This window comes from Erinaceus europaeus, chromosome 9, assembly GCF_950295315.1.
Source record: "Erinaceus europaeus chromosome 9, mEriEur2.1, whole genome shotgun sequence".
Lineage (NCBI taxonomy): Eukaryota > Metazoa > Chordata > Mammalia > Eulipotyphla > Erinaceidae > Erinaceus > Erinaceus europaeus.
The window spans coordinates 76402234-76423174 of NC_080170.1; the positions used below are offsets into that span (position 1 = coordinate 76402234).

The 20941-nt window shown below is 40.8% G+C and overlaps 1 protein-coding gene across 6 annotated transcripts in view; it reads left to right on the forward strand.

Moving 5' to 3' along the window:
• Positions 1–16512, forward strand: part of TMCO1 (transmembrane and coiled-coil domains 1) — a 69320-nt gene extending 52808 nt beyond the window's left edge. For all 6 annotated transcript variants that reach the window (XM_060198215.1, XM_007538776.3, XM_060198216.1 and 3 more), the window contains one exon: positions 16007–16512. In XM_060198215.1, coding sequence (XP_060054198.1) covers positions 16007–16172 — 166 coding nt within the window. In that variant the 3' untranslated portion in view covers positions 16173–16512. The remainder of the gene's footprint in view (positions 1–16006) is intronic.
• The last annotated feature ends 4429 nt before the right edge of the window (positions 16513–20941 follow it).

Below are 20941 nucleotides of genomic sequence, written 5' to 3' on the forward strand. Positions count from 1 at the left end.
CACTACTTGTGAAACTTTCCCCCCTGCAGGTGGGGGCCAGGGGCTTGAGCCTGGATCCCTATACACTATAGTGTGTGTGCTTAACCAGGTATGCCACTGCTTTGCCCCTTGCGGATATCTCTTTGTCTCTTTCCATTCTTTATTTCTGTTTGTTTCTATCCAATAAATAAATAAAGATGATAAAAAATAAAAAATGCAGATTAAAATCACAATCTGGTATCACTTCAAACTTGTGAGAATGGGATGTGGTACTGTGGACTGTTGGGAAATTGTGAGGATGTGGTTGAGCTTGGCAGCGCTTGACCTGAGGAGTGCGTCTATCCTGTCAGTCTCTCTACTGAGAGGTTGAGCAAGGAGAGGCGGGAGTAACCCTAAAGGTTTGCCTCGTCTTATCAGACTCCCTGCCTCACAAAGCACCCCACATTCCTGATACTATGGCCATTAGATAAAAAGAAAGGGGGAGATGTTGGGAAATTGTGAGGGCTCACAAAGCACCCTGCATTCCTGATAATATGGCCTATCTACATAATTGTTTTGCCTGAAAGATCCCCACTCATTCCATTCCTTTGATCTATCTTCTTTCTACTTTCGAGACCCTCCCTGCCTGCAGGATAATATTAATCCTACCAGTTAAAACCCTTGAACAGTTCCTAAGGAAGTTTCTACCGTCCCAGCCCCCTTTTGCCTTTCTCCTCCCCTTTCTTAGCCATTTCTGTTACTGACTTGCCACTTCTGGGTCTGCCTTTTAAAAGCCTTGGCTCTCTGATCAATAAAGATATTGCATTGCCTCGAACCACATATTTGGTTCCTGAGTCATCTCCCTCGCATCGCCCAGGCTGACTCCCGTCGCATTCTCTTCAACCCATAGAGTATGTGCCCAGGAAGAGGCACCACCACGCTAGCCTGGCAATGGATAAAGTGTTGATCCCCTCAAGCATGAGGTGCTGCATTTGATTTTGGCAAAGCATATCCCAGAGTAATTGTTATGGTTCTCATACCCATTCCCACTATCTCTTTCTCATTAATAAACAAATGTTTAAAATTTAAAAATGAGCATAGCTTATGATGCAGCTAAACACTCCCAGTCATATGACCTAAAGACACAGTAATTCAAAAGTTCATGGCTTCGGAGAGAGCTCAGTTTATAGAACATTGGACTGCCATGCCTGAAGTTCCCAGTTTGGTCCTAGCACCATGTATACCAGAGTACCTCTTTCTGTAATCTTGTTTGTTGTGCTAAGATAGACATAACATTTTACTTTTCTTTCTCAAATCATTTTATTGGAGAAAATAATGGTTTGCAGGATAGTTATTGATACATGGATACTTTTTTTTTTTTACATTATTGGGGGGTTAATAGTTTACAGTAAAGTTGCCTTCCCAGAATTCTTGGCTTTATATAACAAACCCAATATATAACAATATTGCAATATATAACACCCAGTTCAAATTTTACTTTGTGTTTTCCATTTCTATTCTTGTTTTTTAAGTTCTGCTTCTGAGTGAGATCATCCACTATTCATTCTTCTCTTTTTGGCTTTGGAGACAGTTTCTCATCTCTCTGTGATTGAAGTCTGCACACCACCCACCACAAACTTAAGTCCTCCACCATCTTGTTCTGAATCCTGTCCTCCCTGCCCTCCCCACCCTCCTTTCACCCCAAGCCCCTGCCCTTTGGTATAGTACACAACCAAGTTCAAGTTTCACCCTTTCACATACATTTTTACTATTTTTTAATATTTATTTATTCATTTTCCTTTTTTTGTTGCCCTTGTTTTATTGTTGTAGTTATTATTATTGTTATTGATGTCTTTGTTTTTGGGTAGGACAGAGAGAAATGGAGAGAGGGATGGGAGGCAGAGGGGGGAGAGAAAGATAGACACCTGCAGACCTGCTTCACCACCTGTGAAGCAACTCCCCTGCAGATGGGGAGCCAGGGGCTCGAACCAGGATCCTCACTCTGGTCCTTGTGCTTTGTGCCACTTGCGCTTAACTGCTGTGCTACTGTCCGACTCCCACATTTTACTATTTTTAACTGAACAGTTTTATATCCTTAGACACATTCACATTCTTCCACATTTATTACCACTATCTCTTCAGAGTTTTTTCATCTACCCATTAGGCATTAAACTCTGTATTCCCTCTCACCTTGTTCTTGGCAGCACTTACTCTTTGAATTTGATCTCACATATTTGTGAATTTAGTTTCATAAGTGGAATCATGTAAATGAATCCTTGAATCCTGAATGCCTGGCGCATTTCAGCCTGTCTTAAGGTCAGCATGTGTCAGATTTAATTTTTTAATTTTTATTTATTTTATTAGTGGTTTAAAAAATAACATGAGAAAAATTCCATACCATTACCACCACCAGAGTTCTATGTCTCCATCTTTTAAAATTATCTTTATTTAGTTATTGGATAGAGACAGCTAGGAATCCAGAGGGAATGGAGAGAAAATGCGAGACATCTGCAGCCATGCTTCACCACTCCTGAAGCTTTCCCCATGCAGGTGGGGACTGGGGGCTCGAACCTGGGTCCTTGTGCACTGTAACCTGTGCGCTTAACCAGGTACACCACTGCCCGGCCCCTCCCCATCCTTTGCTGTGGTTCTCCCCAGGTCACAGATATGGGATGGCTATTATTATTTTTTTTTAATGTTTATTTATTTATTTCCTTTTGTTGTCCTTGTTTCATTGTTGTAGCTATTATTGTTGTCATTGTTGTTGGATAGGACAGAGAAATGGAGAGAGGAGGGGAGAACAGTGAGGGGTAGAGAAAGAGACACCTGCAGACCTGCTTCACTGCTTGTGAAGCAACTCCCCTGCAGGTGGGGAGCCAGGGACTCGAACCGGGATCCTTATGCCAGTCCTTGCACTTCGTGTCACCTGCACTTAACCCGCTATGCTACTGCCCAACTTCTGACTATTATTTCTATAACTCTGTGTGTGTGTGTCTGTGTGTGTGTGTGTGTGTGTGTGTGTGTGTCTGTGTGTGTGTGTGTGTGTGTGTGTCTGTGTGTATACACACATTTTCCCCCCATTTTTTCCTATTGTACTGCCTTCTCTCCCTTTTTAAGTTGTACCTATACCCATTAGTACTTCCAGATATCTTTCCTTTTTTCCTCTTCTCTCTTAAGGTCCTGATGGAATTGGAATTTAGAGCCCTCTAATAATCTTCTCCTAACATTTCTCCCCCTCTGTGGAGAAATATGGATCAAAATTCTTTTTGGGGTGGAGAAGATAGGAGTTCTTGCTCTGTATGTACCAACTGGACATGGGGGTTCCGTAGCCCCCATGTCCACTTGGTCGATTCCAAATTATATTCCTCCATGAGGATAATTTCTGGAACCATCCGTTCCACCCCGGTTCCATGGCTGCCAGTTCTTAGCAACATCGCCCCGCCAGATATTCGTCGGCATGTGGCATCATCTAAGTTCATTTCCCACGTCTACGCTCCACCGGACCTGCCAATATACGCGGATATCTTTGCCCACCCTGTCCAACGCTTGACGTCTCGTCACCCAATCTGGTCCCCTACGCCTACACTGAACCCTAACCCTAACCCTAAGTTAATCTTAAGGATTCAGTTGACCACTATTTTTTTTTTAATTCGATAGAAAAGTTGGGAGGGATGGGGGAGATAGAGAGCAAGAATGGTAGAGATATGCTTGATGGTCCAGGAGGTGGTGCCATGGATAAAGCACTGGACTCTGAAGCATGAGGTCCCAAGCTCAGTCCCCTGCAGTACATGTATCAGAATTATCACACTGGTTCTTTCTCTTTTTTCTATCTTTCTCATTAATTAATATATATGTATATTATTTTTAGAAATAAAGGGAGAGAGAGATGTCTGTAACGCTAAAAATAAAGGGAGAGAGAGATGTCTGTAGCACTGTTTCACCACTGGTGAAGCTTTCTCCCTGTAAGTAATGTGTGCCTATACCACCCAGCTGGCACCATGTCTTGTATATTTTTTCAGTGATTGAAAAGCATAGTTTCAGGAGTTGGGCGGTAACGCAGTGAGGTAAGCGCAAAGCGCAAGGACCGCTGTAAGGATCCTGGTTCGAGCTCCCGGCTCCCCACCTGCAGCGGCGTCGCTTCACAGGCAGTGAAGCAGGTCTGCAAGTGTCTGTATTTCTCTCCCCGTCTGTCTTCCCCATCTCTCTCCATTTCTCTCTGTCCTATCCAACAACAATGACATCAATAACAATAACAACAACAATAATAACTACAACAATAAAATAAGGGCAACATGAGGAAATAAATATAAAAAAAAGAAAAGCATAGTTTCATTCACTTAGGGCTAATGTTTACATTTAACATGTGAATGCTATACATTTTATGCAAACTTCATCTAGCATTGAGGTTGGCTTTATTTGTCTTAACAGATAGATCTTCTTATAGTAAACTAGACTGTAGTGACCAAGAAGGTTACTCAGTTTCTAGACTACAGAATTCACAGGCATGAGATTCTTCGTTCAGTCCCCGACAGCATGTGTGCCAGGGTGATGTTCTGGTTCTCTCTCCTTATTACTATTATTTTAAAATAGAATGTAAATGTAGCACTTCAGAGAATGAGATACATTTCTGTTACCTGTAAATATGTAAAGTGTCTTTAATTTGTAAATCTGTAAAGTTTCAGCTGTTTAATTGTCTTGGTGGATAGAAATTTTTATCACTGGGTTTAAAATATTTGTTGTGAACAGTTATGACTACATTTATATATGCTGGTTGATAGCTCTAGCGTTTTGCTTCTTACTGCTTTATTGCCAGCAGGGTTATTGTTTGGGCTTGGAATTTGGATATATTTTTCTTTTTTTAAATATTTATTCCCTTTTGTTGCCCTTGTTTTATTGTTGTAGTTATTACTGATCTCGTTGTTGTTGGATAGAACAGAGAGAAATGGAGAGTGGAAGGGAAGCCAGAGAGGGGGAGAGAAAGATTGACACCTGCAGACCTGCTTCACTGCCTGTGAAGTGACTCCCCTGCAGGTGGGGAGCTGGGTGCTCAAACTGGGATCCTTCTGCTGGACCTTGCACTTTGCGCCATGTGTGCTTAACCCACTGCACTACCGCCCAACTCCGAGAATCCACCAATTTTAACAGTCATTTCTTCCCCTTTTTTGTTTGTTTGTTTTGTTGCTATTTGTTTTTCCTATTTCATAAGGTGGAGAGAAATAGAGAGGTGAGGGTAGCTGGGTGGTAGCATAGCAGGTTAAGTGCACATGGCGCAAAGCTCACAGACTAGAGTAAGGACCCACCTGCAGGAGGTTCTCTTCACAAGCGGTGAAGTAGGTCTGCAGGTGTCTTTCTCTCCCCTTCTCTCTGTCTTAATCCAACAACAATGACAGCAGTAACAACAGTGATAAACAACAAGGGCAACAGAAGGGGAAAAATAGCTTCCAGGAGCAGTGGATTCGTAGTGCAGGCACTGAGCCCCAGCGATAACCCTGGAGGCAAAAAAATAAAATAAAAATTAGAGAGAGGTGGAGAGAAAGACAGCTGTAGCACTGCTTAACCACTGGTGAAGCTTCCCTCCTGCAGGTGGGGATGAGGGCTTAAACCTAGGTCCTTGTGCATGATAATGTGTACTCAACCACCTGTGCCACCACCCAGCCCTTATTTCCAGTGCCCTTTTCAAGTCTACTTTGCTAAAAGTGAATGATGGTATGATTGAGCCATCTAGCGTTGTCCTTTCATAATAAAGATGTCTCCTTCTATTTGGTTGAATAAAGGATATCTGTCTGCTCCAGTTAGTTTCCCATCTTTATGGCTTTTTCCCAAAATTTATTTTTTATTTTATGTATTTATTTTTAATTTTTATTATTATTTTTATTTTATTTATTTTTTAAAAATATTTTCCCTTTTGTTGCCCTTGTTTTTTATTGTTGTTGTAGTTATTATTATTGTTACTGATGTATTTGTTATTAGATAGGACAGAGAGAAATGGAGAGAGGAGGGCAAGACAGAGAGAGGGAGAGAAAGACACCTGCAAACCTGCTTCACCGCCTGTGAAGCGACTCCCCTGCAGGTGGGGAGCCGGGGGCTCAAACTGGGATCCTTATGCTGGTCCTTGTGCTTTGTGCCACCTGCGCTTAACCTGCTGTACTACCGCCTGACTCCCTATTTTTTAATTTTAATTTATTATTTATTACATAGAGACAGAAAAGGAGAGAGGAGGGGAAATCTGGGAGAAAACACATTGGTTTTCAAAAGGCTCTCCTGCCTGTAGCTCTAAGGTCCCAGGTTCATTCCCAATACCACCATAGGCCAGAGCTGAGCAGTGATCTGCTCTTTTTTTCTGTGTGTGTGTCCCTCTTGTCCTTAAAGTAACTAAGACATAAAGAGAGTGAGTGAGTGACCTGCAGTGCTCCTTCACCCCTTTGAAGCTTTCATCCTATAGGTAGGGACTGGGGGCTTGAACCTGAGTCCTCGCATATTGGCACATTATAGCATGTGCACTCAACTAGGTGTATCACCAACCTGCTCTCCATTTTCCCATCTTTAACAGAACCTGTTAACATTAGTAATGATCCTTCATAGATTTGTCTGTTGATTTGTACATTCAGCAGAGTTAAGCATGAATATGTCAGGCTCTATACTGAGTGCTTAGTATACAGTTCTTTTTTAAAAAAATCTGATATCGTTAAGGTCCTTGACCTCATGAAACTTGTGTTTCTTTTATTTTTTTTATTTTTTTTTATTTTTTCCAAACTCAGTCAATTTCTGCTTTGCGTTTCTACTTTTTTTTTTTTTTACATGCATAACATTCCCCAGATTCCCATTTAGCAATACAACCCCCACTATTTCATTCATCATTTTTCATGGACCTGTATTCTCCCCACCCACCCACCCACCCCAGTCTTTTACTTTGGTGTAATACTCCAATTCCATTTCAGGTTCGACTTGTGTTTTCTTTTCTAATCTTGTTTTTCAACTTCGGCCTGAGAGTGAGATCATCCCATATTCATCCTTCTGTTTCTGACTTATTTCACTCAACATGATTTTTTCAAGGTCCATCCAAGATCGGCTGAAAACGGTGAAGTCACCATTTTTTACAGCTGAGTAGTATTCCATTGTATACCACAGCTTGCTCAGCCACTCATCTGTTGTTGGACACCTGGGTTGCTTCCAGGTTTTGGCTATTACAAATTGTGCTGCCAAGAACATATGTGTACACAGATCTTTTTGGATGGATGTGTTGGGTTCCTTAGGATATATCCCCAGGAGGGGAATTGCAGGGTCATAGGGTAGGTCCATTTCTAGCCTTCTGAGAGTTCTCCAGACTGTTCTCCACAGAGGTTGGACCAATTGACATTCCCACCAGCAGTGCAGGAGGGTTCCTTTGACCCCACACCCTCTCCAGCATTTGCTGCTGTTACCTTTTCTGATGTGTGACATTCTCACAGGAGTGAAGTGATATCTCATTGTTGTCTTGATTTGCATTTCTCTGACAATCAGAGACTTGGAGCATTTTTTCATGTGTTTCTCGGCCTTTTGGATCTCTTCTGTGGTGAGTGTTTCTTTTAAAATAAGGTCAGTTTCCCATTTATAGTCCCCCTGGAAAATTGATTTTGAAAGTATTTGTTGTCCAGGAGATAACTTCCGGTAGTGTTCATGCACCATACACAAGAACCTGACTTCAGCCCAACAGCATATGGGAACACTGGAGAGCACCAGTGGGAAGCTCCACAGTTGTTGGAGCTGTGGTCTTTCCTCTGTCTCTGTCTATCTGAAATGAGGTTTGTTTTTTTTTTAAGTCATTTATTGGAGGGTTACTGGATTGCAGTATAGTTGTTGACACATAGATAGAATTTCTCATCTCCCCATAATAGATATGTGCAAGACATTCTTACCCCCAACTTGGTCCTTTTCCACCATCATGCACCAAGACCCCAAATCCCTCACAGCTCCCTCCCTACTCTTCTTCCTCAGTCCTTTGCTTTGACACAATACACTAGACCAAACTCAAGTGTACCTTTTTATCCTTAACTTTCTAAGGTATAGTGGAAGCTTCACGTGTGCTGGAGCTGTTACCTTTCTCCTTTTCTACTTCTCACCGTTCAATAAGAATACTCCATGAGCAGTGGAATCAGGTATGAAGGGAAACCCTGGTTGTAAAATAGTGATTGTTTTCCAGCCCAAGATAATATTTCTTTCCACAAACTTGAAGCATGGTGATAAGTCATATCAGCTGAAAATAACTCATTACTATGTCTCATTTTATCTCCTTTTGTTTACTTCCTTAATGCTTAATGATTAATGTTTATCTGCCCTGACCTTCGTATCACAACTCTTTCCTTTGTGTAAATTTATAGCAGAGGAAGTGGTAGGCCTGCCAGCATCATCAGAGGTGTTAAGTTAGACTGGGGCTAGTGACGGAATTCAAGAATAAAAGGAAATTCTCTTACCTCCTAAAATTAAGTTACTTTATCATCGAGGATGATGGTAATGAGTCAGGGGTGGACTCAGGAAAACTCCTATAAAAACTCCTGGCAAGAGTGAATCCTTTCTATTAATGAGTGAGTTTAAGACTTTATTTAGAACATTTCCTGTCGTTGCTGATTCAAATCTTAATGCCAGTTTTTTGTTGTTGTTTTTTTTTTCCATGATTCTGAGGGCACAGAGGTGAAAAGCAATGATCTCAATCCTTTGGAACTGAGTCTAAGTGGGAAGTAAACCCTTAAGTAATAGGAAAGTTGATTGACAGACTTGGTATGTGTGTGGTGGGAAATTGTACAGAAGGGGAAAACATGCTAGTAGCAGTCTACCACTTGTATCATATTATGAAGTATAAGATTGGAGGTTTTCCAATTTTATCAGAGTTTGCTTGGCCTAGGAAACAGTGAAATTATGAACACTTGAAAATGTTTAGGGAACATAGGCCTCCAAATCCAGAGTTGGGGATTAAGTGTGTCACTGCAGGTATCAGGCGTTAGTGCAGCTGGTTAAGTACAGGACTGGTGTAAGGATCCCAGTTTGAGCCCCCGGCTCCCCACCTGCAGGGGAGTCCCTTCACAGGCGGTGAAGCAGGTCTGAAGGTGTCTCTCTTTCTCTACCCCTCTCTGTCTTCCCCTTCTCTGTTACCTGTCTCTGTTTTCAGAATTTCTGTTTGTTTGGCTTTCAACAAATTGAATATGATCTGCCTACAATATTTAAAATTGTTTTTCCTTCTGGAATATGATTATTTATTGATCTGAGAAATTTTCAGCCATTATTTTTCTAATACTTTTTTTTTTGGAAATTCTGTTTTTTCTTATACTATGAGCCAAGTTATTTACATAGTAAGCCTTTTGCTATTGTGCAATTGGACCCCAAGGCAGTGTTCAGACTTTTAAGACTTTTAGTTTCTGTTCTTTTTTATTAATTAATTTATTTTTCATTTTTATTATTGTATAGAGACAGAGAGAAATTGAGAGAGGAGGGGTAGAGGGGAAAGAGACAGTAACACACCTGAAGCCCTGCTTCAACACTTGTGAAGCTTTCCCTCTGCAGGTGGAGACAAGGGGCTTGAACCTGGGTCCTTTCGCACAGTAATGTATGTGCTTAACCAGGTGTGCCACCACCTGGCCCATTTTGTTTCTGTTCTACAGTTAGAACATTTCCAATTTTTTTTGTCTCTGTGTTTGCCTGGAAGGGAACCCCACATGTACATATCACTGAGCTGCTCTCTGACCTAATATTTATTTATTTAGAGAGACAAGGTATTTCCCATGACAAGAGATAGAAGGGGAGAAAGAGAGAAAAAGACATCTAGAGCAGAGCTATGGCAACCTAATCTCAAGAAGTTTGCTCTTCCCCAGAAAACAAATATTACAACACAGTAACCCAACAGCTAGAATGTCTGGTAAAGAAAGAAACATCACTATCTGAAGGTTTGTGATCTGTGAACAGTGTGAGCAGGAGGGGAAGGTGAGAAGGCTTCAAGCATAAATGAGACAGAGGTTTGGGATCACTGCTTAGAGTTGTAGAAGCAATAGGTCCCATAGGAAAACCTAGGGAACCTTTTGATAGATGCAGAGAACTGAACATTATATCCTTGTTGAAAAAGGAAAGCTAACCAAACTCTCGATCTCTCTGTCATATCTAACAACAAAAGGGCAACAAAAATGGGGAAAAATGGCCTCCAGGAGCAATGGGTTCATATTGCAGACCCCAGCGATAACCCTAGAGGCAAAAAAAGGAAAAAAAGAAAAGCTAATATCAGAATTACTGGGGTCTCAGAGGAGAGGAGGGAGGTAAAGGAGAGAGCAGAAATAATATTAAAAAAAAATAGTGTTGGGGGGAGTGATAGCACCACATGTTAAGAACACATGGTGTGAAGCTCAAGGACTGGCATAAGGGCATAAGGATTCCGGTTGAGCCCCAGGCTCCCCACCTGCAGGGGGTCACTTCACAGGTGGTGAAGCAGGTCTGCAAGTGTCTACCCCCCTCCCCCGTCTTCCCTCCTCTTTCAGTTTCTCTCTTTCCCATCCAACAACAGCAGCAATAGCAACATTAACAACAAGAGTAACAAAAATAGGAAAAATGTCCTTTCTGCAGTAACCATGGAACCAGGAAAGATTGGGAATGGCATATTCAAGGTTTTAAAAGATAACAGCCAGCCACGTACACTTTACTCTGAATGACTAACAAAACAGTACCAGACCAAAAATAAAAAATAAAGGAGTTTGCCATTATCAGGCCTGCTTTGCAAGCGTTACTGAAAGGTGTGTTATAGAAAAAGAAACAAGGGACATTTAACTCTCAGCAAGGCAATATACACTTTAACGGAGACCCAGAAACACATAGAAACACATGGAAACGATGACATCAATAACTACAACAAGAAAACAACAAGGGCAACAAAAGGGAATAAATAAATAAATAAATAAATAAATAAATAAATAAATAAATAAAACTATGAAGGTAGTAGGGAAGGTCAAAGCTGCATCCTTTGTCCATATGTGAGGATGAGTCCCAAGTCTACAGCCTACCACAATCTTTGTCCAGACAGACCCAGAGTGCACAGAACTGTCACAGCCTAGCCTAGGGTTCCAGTTTCATGTAACAGACCTGAACTGATGCCTATAACAATATAGTAACTGTTTCTCACAACTCCAGGCTAGTGGTCACTACTCAGATTCAAGCATACCCCTGAATCCAGGTCCTCATGGAGCAGTAGGCATAAGGAGAAAACAGAGTAAATCACCTCTATTATCGAATCAAAATAGTAGCTGGAGGGAAAGTTCCATATTCAGCAGAGCTGTGTAAATCTCCTAAAGAGGATACTCACCAAAATGAGTTTAGTTGCAGAAAACTTAATTTGAGAAAGTGCTAGAGAAGTCATAACTGAAATCAGATTGAGAAAATATATATATATATACTAATTGAACTTTAAAAATGCAGTGGAGAGGTCTACTAGCAGAATGACAAAAACCAAGGATATAGGGCAAAGGAATCCATCAAGAAAAGCTTGGGGACAGGGGTGACTAAAGTAAATGAAGAGATTTATGAGCCAACATTGAGGAACCACATTCACACTAAAGGGATGCTAAAAGAAAGAGAAAGAAATAGCAATCCATTCCACCCCCCTTTTTTTTTGCCTCCAGGGTTATTGCTGGGGCTCAGTGCCTGCACTATGAATCCACTGCTCCTGGAGGCCATTTTATTTCCCTTTTTGTTTCCCTTGTTGTTTATCATTGTTGTTACTATTATTGTCATCATTGCTACTGTTGTTGGGTAGGACAGAGAGAAATTGAGAGAGGATGGGAAGATAGAGAAGGGGAGAGAAAGACATCTGCAGACCTGCTTCACCGCTTATGAAGTGACCCCCTGTAGGTGGGAAGCCTGAAGCTCGAACTGGGATCCCTATGCCTGTCCATGTGCTTTGTGCCATATGCACTTAGCCCACTGTGTTACTGCCCGGCCCCCTCTTAAATTATTTTATTAAGGAAATGTTTATTTATAAGACTGTTGTTACCAGAGGAGTACAGTTTCACATCTTCCCAAGATAGGTGTCAGCACACCTGACCCATTACCTAATTGTCACTCCACCACAGGGCACTGGTTCCCCAAGACCTTCCCACCCCCCTTTCACCTCCCCCACCTTTTAAGTTTTAAAAAAATATTTTCACCGTTCCCTTTTGAATCTTTAGATCTGCCACAATAGACCAAAGTTTATTAGGGTTTCACAACAAATTTTCCTTTTTAAAAACTGTAACAATAGATTTTGGTTTTGACATCACCTTGGTTTGAATGCTTTAAGTGTTTTAGAAATATAATTCTCACCCTTTTGAACAAATTAGCCACAGTGCCACCTGCATCAAAGCACTCATTTCCTTACCAGAGTCCACTGGACCACCCCTTCTCTTGCAGCTCTTCCTTCCCTTATCTCCATTTGGTAGCCTCAGCCCAGCAATCTGAGTTCATATCTTTTTCTTCATGGAACTTTGCTTGTTTGCATGCCATAAAAGTTATTCAGGTAGCTTTGCCTTGAACATCCTAAGTAATCACCTTGAATTTTTTAATTTAATATTTATATTATCACCAGGGTTATCACTGGTGCTCAGTGACTACATGACAAGTTCATCACTCCCCACAACCGTTTTTCTTTTTCTTGATAGAAACCAAAAGAAATTGAGAGAGGAGACAGAGAGGAGGAGAGAAAGATAGATACCTGCAGACCTGCTTCATCGCCTGTGAAGCGATCCCCCTGCAAGTGGGGAGCCAGGAGCTTGAACCGGGATCCTTACTCTAGTCCTTGTGCTTGACACCATGTGCACTTAACCCACTGCACCACTGCCTGGCTCCCATGGTATGAAATTCTTAGTCACAGCAAGATAACTCCGATTGTGTGCTGCTTTGCTACAGGTATGATCCAGGTTCAAGATCGGCCCCCACCACATTGAAGGAACTTTTGGTTCTATGATCTCTCCCTATAAATGAATGAATGAATGAATGAATGAATGAATTAATTAATTAATTAATTCTTTGTGTTCTCACCCTTTGTATCTTGGGTTTTTCTGTTTGTTGTTACTTTGAGTTCCAAATTAATCCCTATGTTAGTTTTTCCATGTTTGTTGTGTGTTTTATTGTGATATTGAAAGAAAGCAGGATCTTTTAGTCCTCTGCCAACATGACTCCTGAGATTCTTACTTGAAGATATTATAGCCAAGAAATTCCCAGACTGAAGAAGGAGCTATACTTTCAGATAGAAGTTCTAAAAGTACCAAACAAACCCAAGTCTAAAGTAAATTGAGTAAAATAGAGATGATAAAGAGAATTTTAAAAGCAGACCTTGTCAAGGTTTTTAGATATTTGTTTTACAGATTCACTTATTTATGAGAGAACAGATTTGGGGACAGAGAGAGAACCAAGTACTCTGGTATATTCAGTTTAGCAGATTAAACTCAGGAACCCATGCTTGAGAGTTCACTGCTTTAAAAAAAATTTTTTTTAATTGGGAGTTGGGCAGTAGCATAGCAGGTAAAGTGCAGGTGGCACAAAGTGCAGAGACGAGCATAAGGATCCTGGTTCAAGCCCCTGGCTCCCCACCTGCAGGAGCATCGCTTCATAAGCTTTGAAGTGGGTCTGCAGATGTCTGTCTTTCTCTCCCTCTGTCTTCCTCTCCTCTCTCCATTTCTCTCTATCCTAGCCAACAGTGACAATATCAATAACAATAATAACTACAACAATAAAACAAGGGCAACAGAAAAAGAATAAATAAATATTAGAATTTTTTAAATTATCTTTATTTATTTGATAGAGATAGCCAGAAATCGAGAGGGAAGAGGGAGGTAGAGAAGGAGAGAAACAGACACCTACAGCCCTGCTTCACCACTCACAAAACTTTCCCCCTGCAGGTGGGCTCTGGGGACCTTACCTGGGTCCTTGTGCATTGTAACATGTGTGCTCAACCAGGTGCAGTACCACCTGGCCCCCAAGAGTTTACTGCTTTTACCCACCACACCACCTCCATAAAGTTTTGCATGGAAAAATCCTGTACCCAAGAATACACTATTCAGCTGTGTTATCAGTTAGATTACCACTAAGCTAGTCCTGTAAGAAGTACTAATGAGTGGTCTGGGAGGTGGTGCAGTGGATAAAGCATTGTATTCTCAAACATGAGGTCCCGAGTTCAATCCCCGGCAGCACATGTACCAGAGTAATACCAGGTTCTTTCTCTCTCCTCCTATCTTTCTCACTAATAAATAAATAAAATGTTTTAAAAAATAAAGGATTTCTTTCTTTAAAAAAAATAAGTACTAATGAGTGGTCTGGGAGGTGGCAGAGAGGATAAAGCATTGGACTCTCAAGCATGAGGTCCTGAGTTCAATACCCAGCAGCACATGTACCAGAGTGATGTCTGGTTCTCTCTCTTCTCCTTTTGCATTAATAAATAAAATATTTTTTTTAAAAAAAAAAGACTAAGTAGATATTAAAAAATAGAAGCACTAATGAAACATAAAATGGAAGTATAGCATCATCTCATACCTATATTAGATAAACAAAGCAAGGAGAACAAGCAAAGTCAAATAAACCTTTGTTGAGCTATAGAACTATGGTTATAAAAGGGCATTATAGGGTAAAGTAGTTTGCAAAGGTGGACAGGGTCCATTGGACTTAATTGGTAGGTGTGCTATCACATATTTTGAAGAAGTATAGAATCATCCTAAAACATTTATAGTTTTGGGGGTCGGGTGGTGGCGCAGTGGGTTAAGCGCATGTGGCGCAAAGCACAAGGACCGGCGTAAGGATCCCGGTTCGAGCCCCCGGCTCCCCACCTGCAGGGGAGTCGCTTCACAGGCGGTGAAGCAGGTCTGCAGGTGTCTGTCTCTCCCCCTCTGTCTTCCCCTCCTCTCTCCATTTCTCTCTGTCCTATCCAACAACAAACGACATCAACAATGGCAGTGATAGCCACAGCGAGGCTACAACAACAAGGGCAACAAAAAGGGGGAAAAAAAAAACATTTATAGTTTTGTAAACCAATGCTGTTGTAAAATAACAAAAGCAACCTTGTCTACTAACCCTTGCACTTCATCTTATGGTCTGTTGACTATTTTCTTAATATAGATATGGGTTGACTTTTCCTGTTCATGTCTAGTGATTTTTATTTTACCATGGGCATTGTGAATGGTAGGTTGTTGAGCTTCTGGGTTCTATTATTCTTTGTAAGAGTTGGGAAATTTTTGGTTTTTTGCCTGAACTTGGTGCTTAATCCAAATTTTGTTTCATTTTTAGTAGGCAGTACTTGGCATCTTGGTTATTGTAGTCTTAGGCTTTCATATATGTATAGTTTAAGTCAGCTGGAGATGTGAGTAGATTTTAGATGAAGACTTTTCTAAAGATTTGTTGGGAGTCAGGAGGTAGCGTAGCAGATTAAGCGTAGGTGGCGCAAATTGCAAGGCTCCCCACCTATAGAGGAGTAACTTCACAAGCAGTGAAGCACATTTGCAGGTGTCTATCTTTTCCCCTCTCTGTCTTCCCCTCCTCTCTTGATTTCTCTGTGTCCTATTCAGCAACAACGACAGCAGTAACAACAATAGTAACTACAATATTAAACAACAAGGGCAAAAAAAGGAAAAAAAAAATGGCCTCCAGGAGCAGTGGATTTGTAGTACAGGCACTGAGCCCTGGAGGCAAAAAAAAAAAGGAAAAAATATTTAAGCTCAGTGTCACCTTACACATTTGAAACATTGAATATTTAGGCTACAGAAACATATATACTCGTGGTCCGGGAGGTGACGCAGTGGATAAAGCATTGGATTCTCAAGCATGAGGTCCTGAGTTCAGTCCCCAGCAGCACATGTACCAGAGTGATATCTGGTTCTTTCTCTCCTCCGACCTGTCTCATGAATGAATAAATAAAATCTTTATATATATAATTATACACTGAACTAAGACATCAGCAGTTTAAGAACTTGAACCATTGTTTTTTAAAAAAGGTAAAAAATAATAATAAATCTGTTAAAATATTTTTCTCTGCATCTCACATTGAGACCTAACTTTTATGTTCTTTTCTTCACAGAACATCCAGAAGATTCTTGGACTTGCCCCTTCACGAGCTGCTACCAAACAGGCGGGTGGATTTCTTGGCCCACCACCTCCTTCTGGGAAGTTCTCTTGACATGGAAAATCTATGCTCTCAGTCATGCTTTTCAGTCATTCAGATGAGACTGGCACCTGTTTCCTAGCAGCAAGCGGTAGCCTTATCTCTCAAGCCACTTTCTAATTTATTCTCAGATTCAATAATGCTTTTGGTCATTGGCTAGTTTTTTTTAAATTGGTGTGTGGATTTACTCAATCCAGGTGATGTTTGTATCATGAGAAACACACAGCATCTTCTTGTTTTGCTCATGTGTGGGTTTGCTATGGCACTGCCTCTGCAGGCTGTGCAGACAGGAAACATTTAGAGCTCAGGAAGGAAAATGTGATCTGTGTGGAATCTTCATGGAAACTGCTGTTTGCATGTGTTTTTATAAGCCAAATATATGATCTGAGATGAATAAAGTGGCCAAAATTTTTCTTCCACAAGACTATATCTGTTTTTGTTACACACACACACACACGCACACACACACACACACACACATTTTATGTTGTTTTGTTTTTACCTTTTACCAGAGCACTGCTCATCTCTGGTTTATGGTGGTACGGGAAATTTAAACTGAAACCTTGGCTCCTCAGGCATGAAAATCTTTTGCAAAGCCACTGTGCTATCTCTCCACCATTATATTTTTAAATACATGATTTTAGTAATCTGAACATAAAAGTAAGCATTGACGAGGAACAGCTAAAATAAGTATTTAATGTACCATTTTTGTCATGTTTGCCTCATATGTTAATGATGCAGAGTTCTGGTATAAAAAAATGGAATGCATGAGCACAAAGGAAAGCCTTGGGTCCTGTGAGTATAAAAATGAAGTTCTTGAGCAGCAGATCACTTCCTCTCCTCTCCTCTCCTCTCCTCTCCTCTCCTCTCCTCTCCTCTCCTCTCCTCTCCTCTCCTCTCCCGGATCAACTAGGAATACCAAAGTAGACCACCCGGACCGAAACAAGACAGGACTAGAATGACCACAGGAACCCAGTAAATCACACGTGAGTACAAACACGCGTGGCTGGTGACACAGAGGAGAGAGGGGCCTAAGGAGAGATTAAGTGACTGCTAACAGTTCAACAGTTTATCAGTGGAGACACCACCTCCAGTCTGCTCCACAACAAGGGGACAGCTGAAGGGAGAAAAGGACTCCCCAGAGACTCACCAAGTGCAACTCTGAGTCCCCATTGCTACTAGCCTCAGAATCTGGAGCAGCAACAGGGAGGGACACCAGGGGACAGAGATCTAACCAGGAAACTCAGGAGAAGACCTATAACTCGGTGGCATAGCTGAGGGGCTGTGAAAGTCTCTTTGCATAACCACTGGATTATCTCTGCCACACGCTGCTTTATCTCTTGGTCAGGAGTCAGTGATTAAGCTAAGAAGCCTATTAATAGTTTAAAAGCCCTCAGGCTCCCATAGCCTACAGGGAAGAAAAAAACAAGAGGTTTTTACACCACTGAGCTCCAACTCAGGGATTGAAAACACTATTAACTTCCACCACTGTGAACCATTTAATTAAATTACTTAGACACAAGTCAATACAGGCAATAGTAATCAATAATTTAAAAAGTACTGATAAAGGGAACTCATAACATAATATATAAAATGGTTAAAACAACAAGAAGAAATATTGGAGACTCGAACCAGGACAAGAGTCCAGCTAAAAGTCCTCCAGAGGGTGAAGCACAAAACAACGAGTTCAACATCCAAACATTAGCTAAGGAAATAATAACAGGAGTGAGTAAAGAATTTGAAAAAATTATAATCAGAAATGCAGGAACAACAAATGAGAATATGGAAGAAAATTCTAATTATCTCATGGTTATTAGAGAGCTGAAAGCTGAAATCGCTCAGCTAAGAAGGCAACTAGCTGAACAAGCTAAAACAGTATCAGAGCAGGGCAACAAAATAGATGAACTCCAGAAAGCAGTAGAGGGCAGAGAGAATAGAATCTATGAGGCTGAAGACAGAATTAGCAAGATTGAGGATGAATTAGAGACAACTAAAAAAGAAGTAAGAGATCTCAAAGAGATTAAGAGATGCTGAAAACAACAACAGAGTCCTATGGGATGACTTCAAAAGAAAGAATATACGCATTATTGGCTTACCAGTGGAAGAAAGAGAAGGAAAGGAAGAAAGCATTTTCCAGGCCATAATAGCTGAAAATTTCTCTAGTCTAGACAACACCAAAGACATAAAGATTCAAGAAGCCCAGAGGGTCCCAAACAGAATTAACCCAGACCTAAAGACACCAAGACATGTCATACTTAGAATGGAAAGGAATAAGGATAAAGAAAGGATCCTGAAGGCTGCAAGAGAAAAACAAAGAGTCACCTACAAAGGAAAACCCATAAGATTAGCAGCAGACTTCTCCATACAAACACTACAGGCCAGAAGAGAATGGCAAGATACCTATCGAGTGCTCAATGAGAAAGGCTTTCAGCCAAGAATACTATATCCTGCTAGACTGTCATTCAGACTAGATGGAAGCATCAAAACCTTCTCAGAAAAGCAACAGTTGAAGGAAGCAACCATCACCAAGCCTGCCCTGAAAAAAGTTCTGAAAGGTCTCCTATAAACAACCAGACCACCACAAATAGGACATATATCAGAACACTCTAAAACTCTACAAGAATGGCATTAAAATATCTTCAATCTTTGATATCAATAAATGTCAATGGCCTGAATTCACCTATTAAAAGACACAGAGTAGGAAGATGGATCAGAAAACACAACCCAACAATATGTTGTCTACAGGAAACTCACCTAACTCAACAAGACAAACACAGACTTAGAGTGAAAGGATGGAAAACTATCATACAAGCCAATGGCCCACAAAAAAGGGCAGGAACAGCTATTCTCATATCTAACACGATAGACTTTAAAATAGATAAGATTAAAAAAGTTAGGAATGGACACTACTTAATGCTCAGAGGATCAGTCAATCAAGAGGACTTAACAATTATTAATATCTATGCACCCAATGAGAAGCCATCTAAATACATCAAACTTCTACTGAAAGAGCTACAACAATATATTAACAGTAACACAATCATAGTAGGGGACTTCAATACCCCACTATCTCAACTTGACAGATCATCCAGGAAGAAAATCAGTAAAGACATAAGGGAACTAAATGAAGAGATAGATAAACTAGAACTATTGGACATTTTCAGAGTCATTCATCCCAAGAAACTGGAATACACATTTTACTGAAATCCACATGGATCATTCTCAAGGATAGACCATATGTTAGGCCACAAAGACAGCATCAGCCAATTCAAGAGCACTGAAATCATCCCAAGCATCTTCTCAGACCACAGTGGAATTAAACTAACACTTAACAATCAACAAAAGATTAGTAACAGTCCCAAAATGTGGAAGCTCCACAGTACACTTCTTTTTTCTTTTCTTTTTTTTTTTCCTCCTCCAGGGTTATTGCTGGGCTCGGTGCCTGCACCATGAATCCACTACTCCTGGAGGCCACTTTTTTCCCCGTTTTGTTGCCCTTGTTGTAGCTTCGTTGTGGCTGTTATTATTGCCCTTGTTGACGCAATTTGTTGTTGGATAGGACAGAGAGAAATGGAGAGAGGAGGGGAAGAGAGAGATGGGGAGAGAAAGATAGACACCTGCAGACCTGCTTCACCGCCTGTGAAGCAACTCCCCTGTAGGTGGGTAGCCGGGGGCTCGAACCGGGATCCTTACGCCGGTCCCTGCGCTTTGCGCCACATGCGCTTAACCCACTGCGCCACCGCCCAACCCCCTACAGTACACTTCTTAACAACTTCTGGGTCAAAGAGGAAATCAAGGAAGAAATCAAAATGTTTCGAGGGTTCAATGAAAATGACGACACAAGCTATCAAAATATTTGGGACACAGCTAAAGCAGTCCTAAGAGGGAAGTTCATAGCTATACAAGCACACATTAGGAAACAAGAAAAGGCACAAATAAACAGCCTGATTGCACATCTTAAAGACCTAGAAGAAGAACAACAAAGGAATCCTAAAGCAACCAGAAGGACAGAAATCACTAAAGTTAGGGCAGAAATAAATAACATTGAGAATAGGAAAACCATACAAAAGATCAACGAAAGTAAATGTTGGTTCTTCGGAAGAGTAAACAAAATCGACAAACCTTTAGCCAGACTCACAAAACAGAAAAGGGAGAAGACCCAAATAAATCGGATAGTAAATGAAAGAGGAGATATCACAACAGACACTGCAGAAATTCAACATATCACGCGAGGCTTCTATGAACAACTATATGCCACCAAGCTAGAGAACCTGGAAGAAATGAATGATTTCCTAGATACCTACCAATTTCCAAAACTAAGGAAAGAGGAAGTGGATAACATAAACAGGCCCATCACAGCTAATGAAATTGAAACAGTTATCAAAAATCTTCCCAAAAATAAAAGTCCTGGACCAGATGGTTTTACAAATGAATTCTACAAAACCTTCAAAGAAGAACTAATACCTCTACTTTTAAAAGTCTTCCAGAAGATAGAAGACACTGGAATACTCCCTGCCAGCTTCTATGAAGCCAACATCACCCTGATACCAAAAGCAGACAGGGACACAACCAAAAAAGAAAACTACAGACCAATATCTGATGAACATAGATGCGAAAATATTGAACAAAATTCTAGCCAACCGGACACAGCAGTATATCAAAAAGATTGTTCATCATGACCAAGTGGGGTTTATCCCAGGCATGCAAGGTTGGTTTAATATACATAAATCAATCAATGTGATCCACCACATCAACAAAAGCAAGACCAAAAACCACATGGTCATATCAATAGATGCAGAGAAAGCCTTTGACAAAATACGACATCCCTTTATGGTCAAAACACTACAAAAA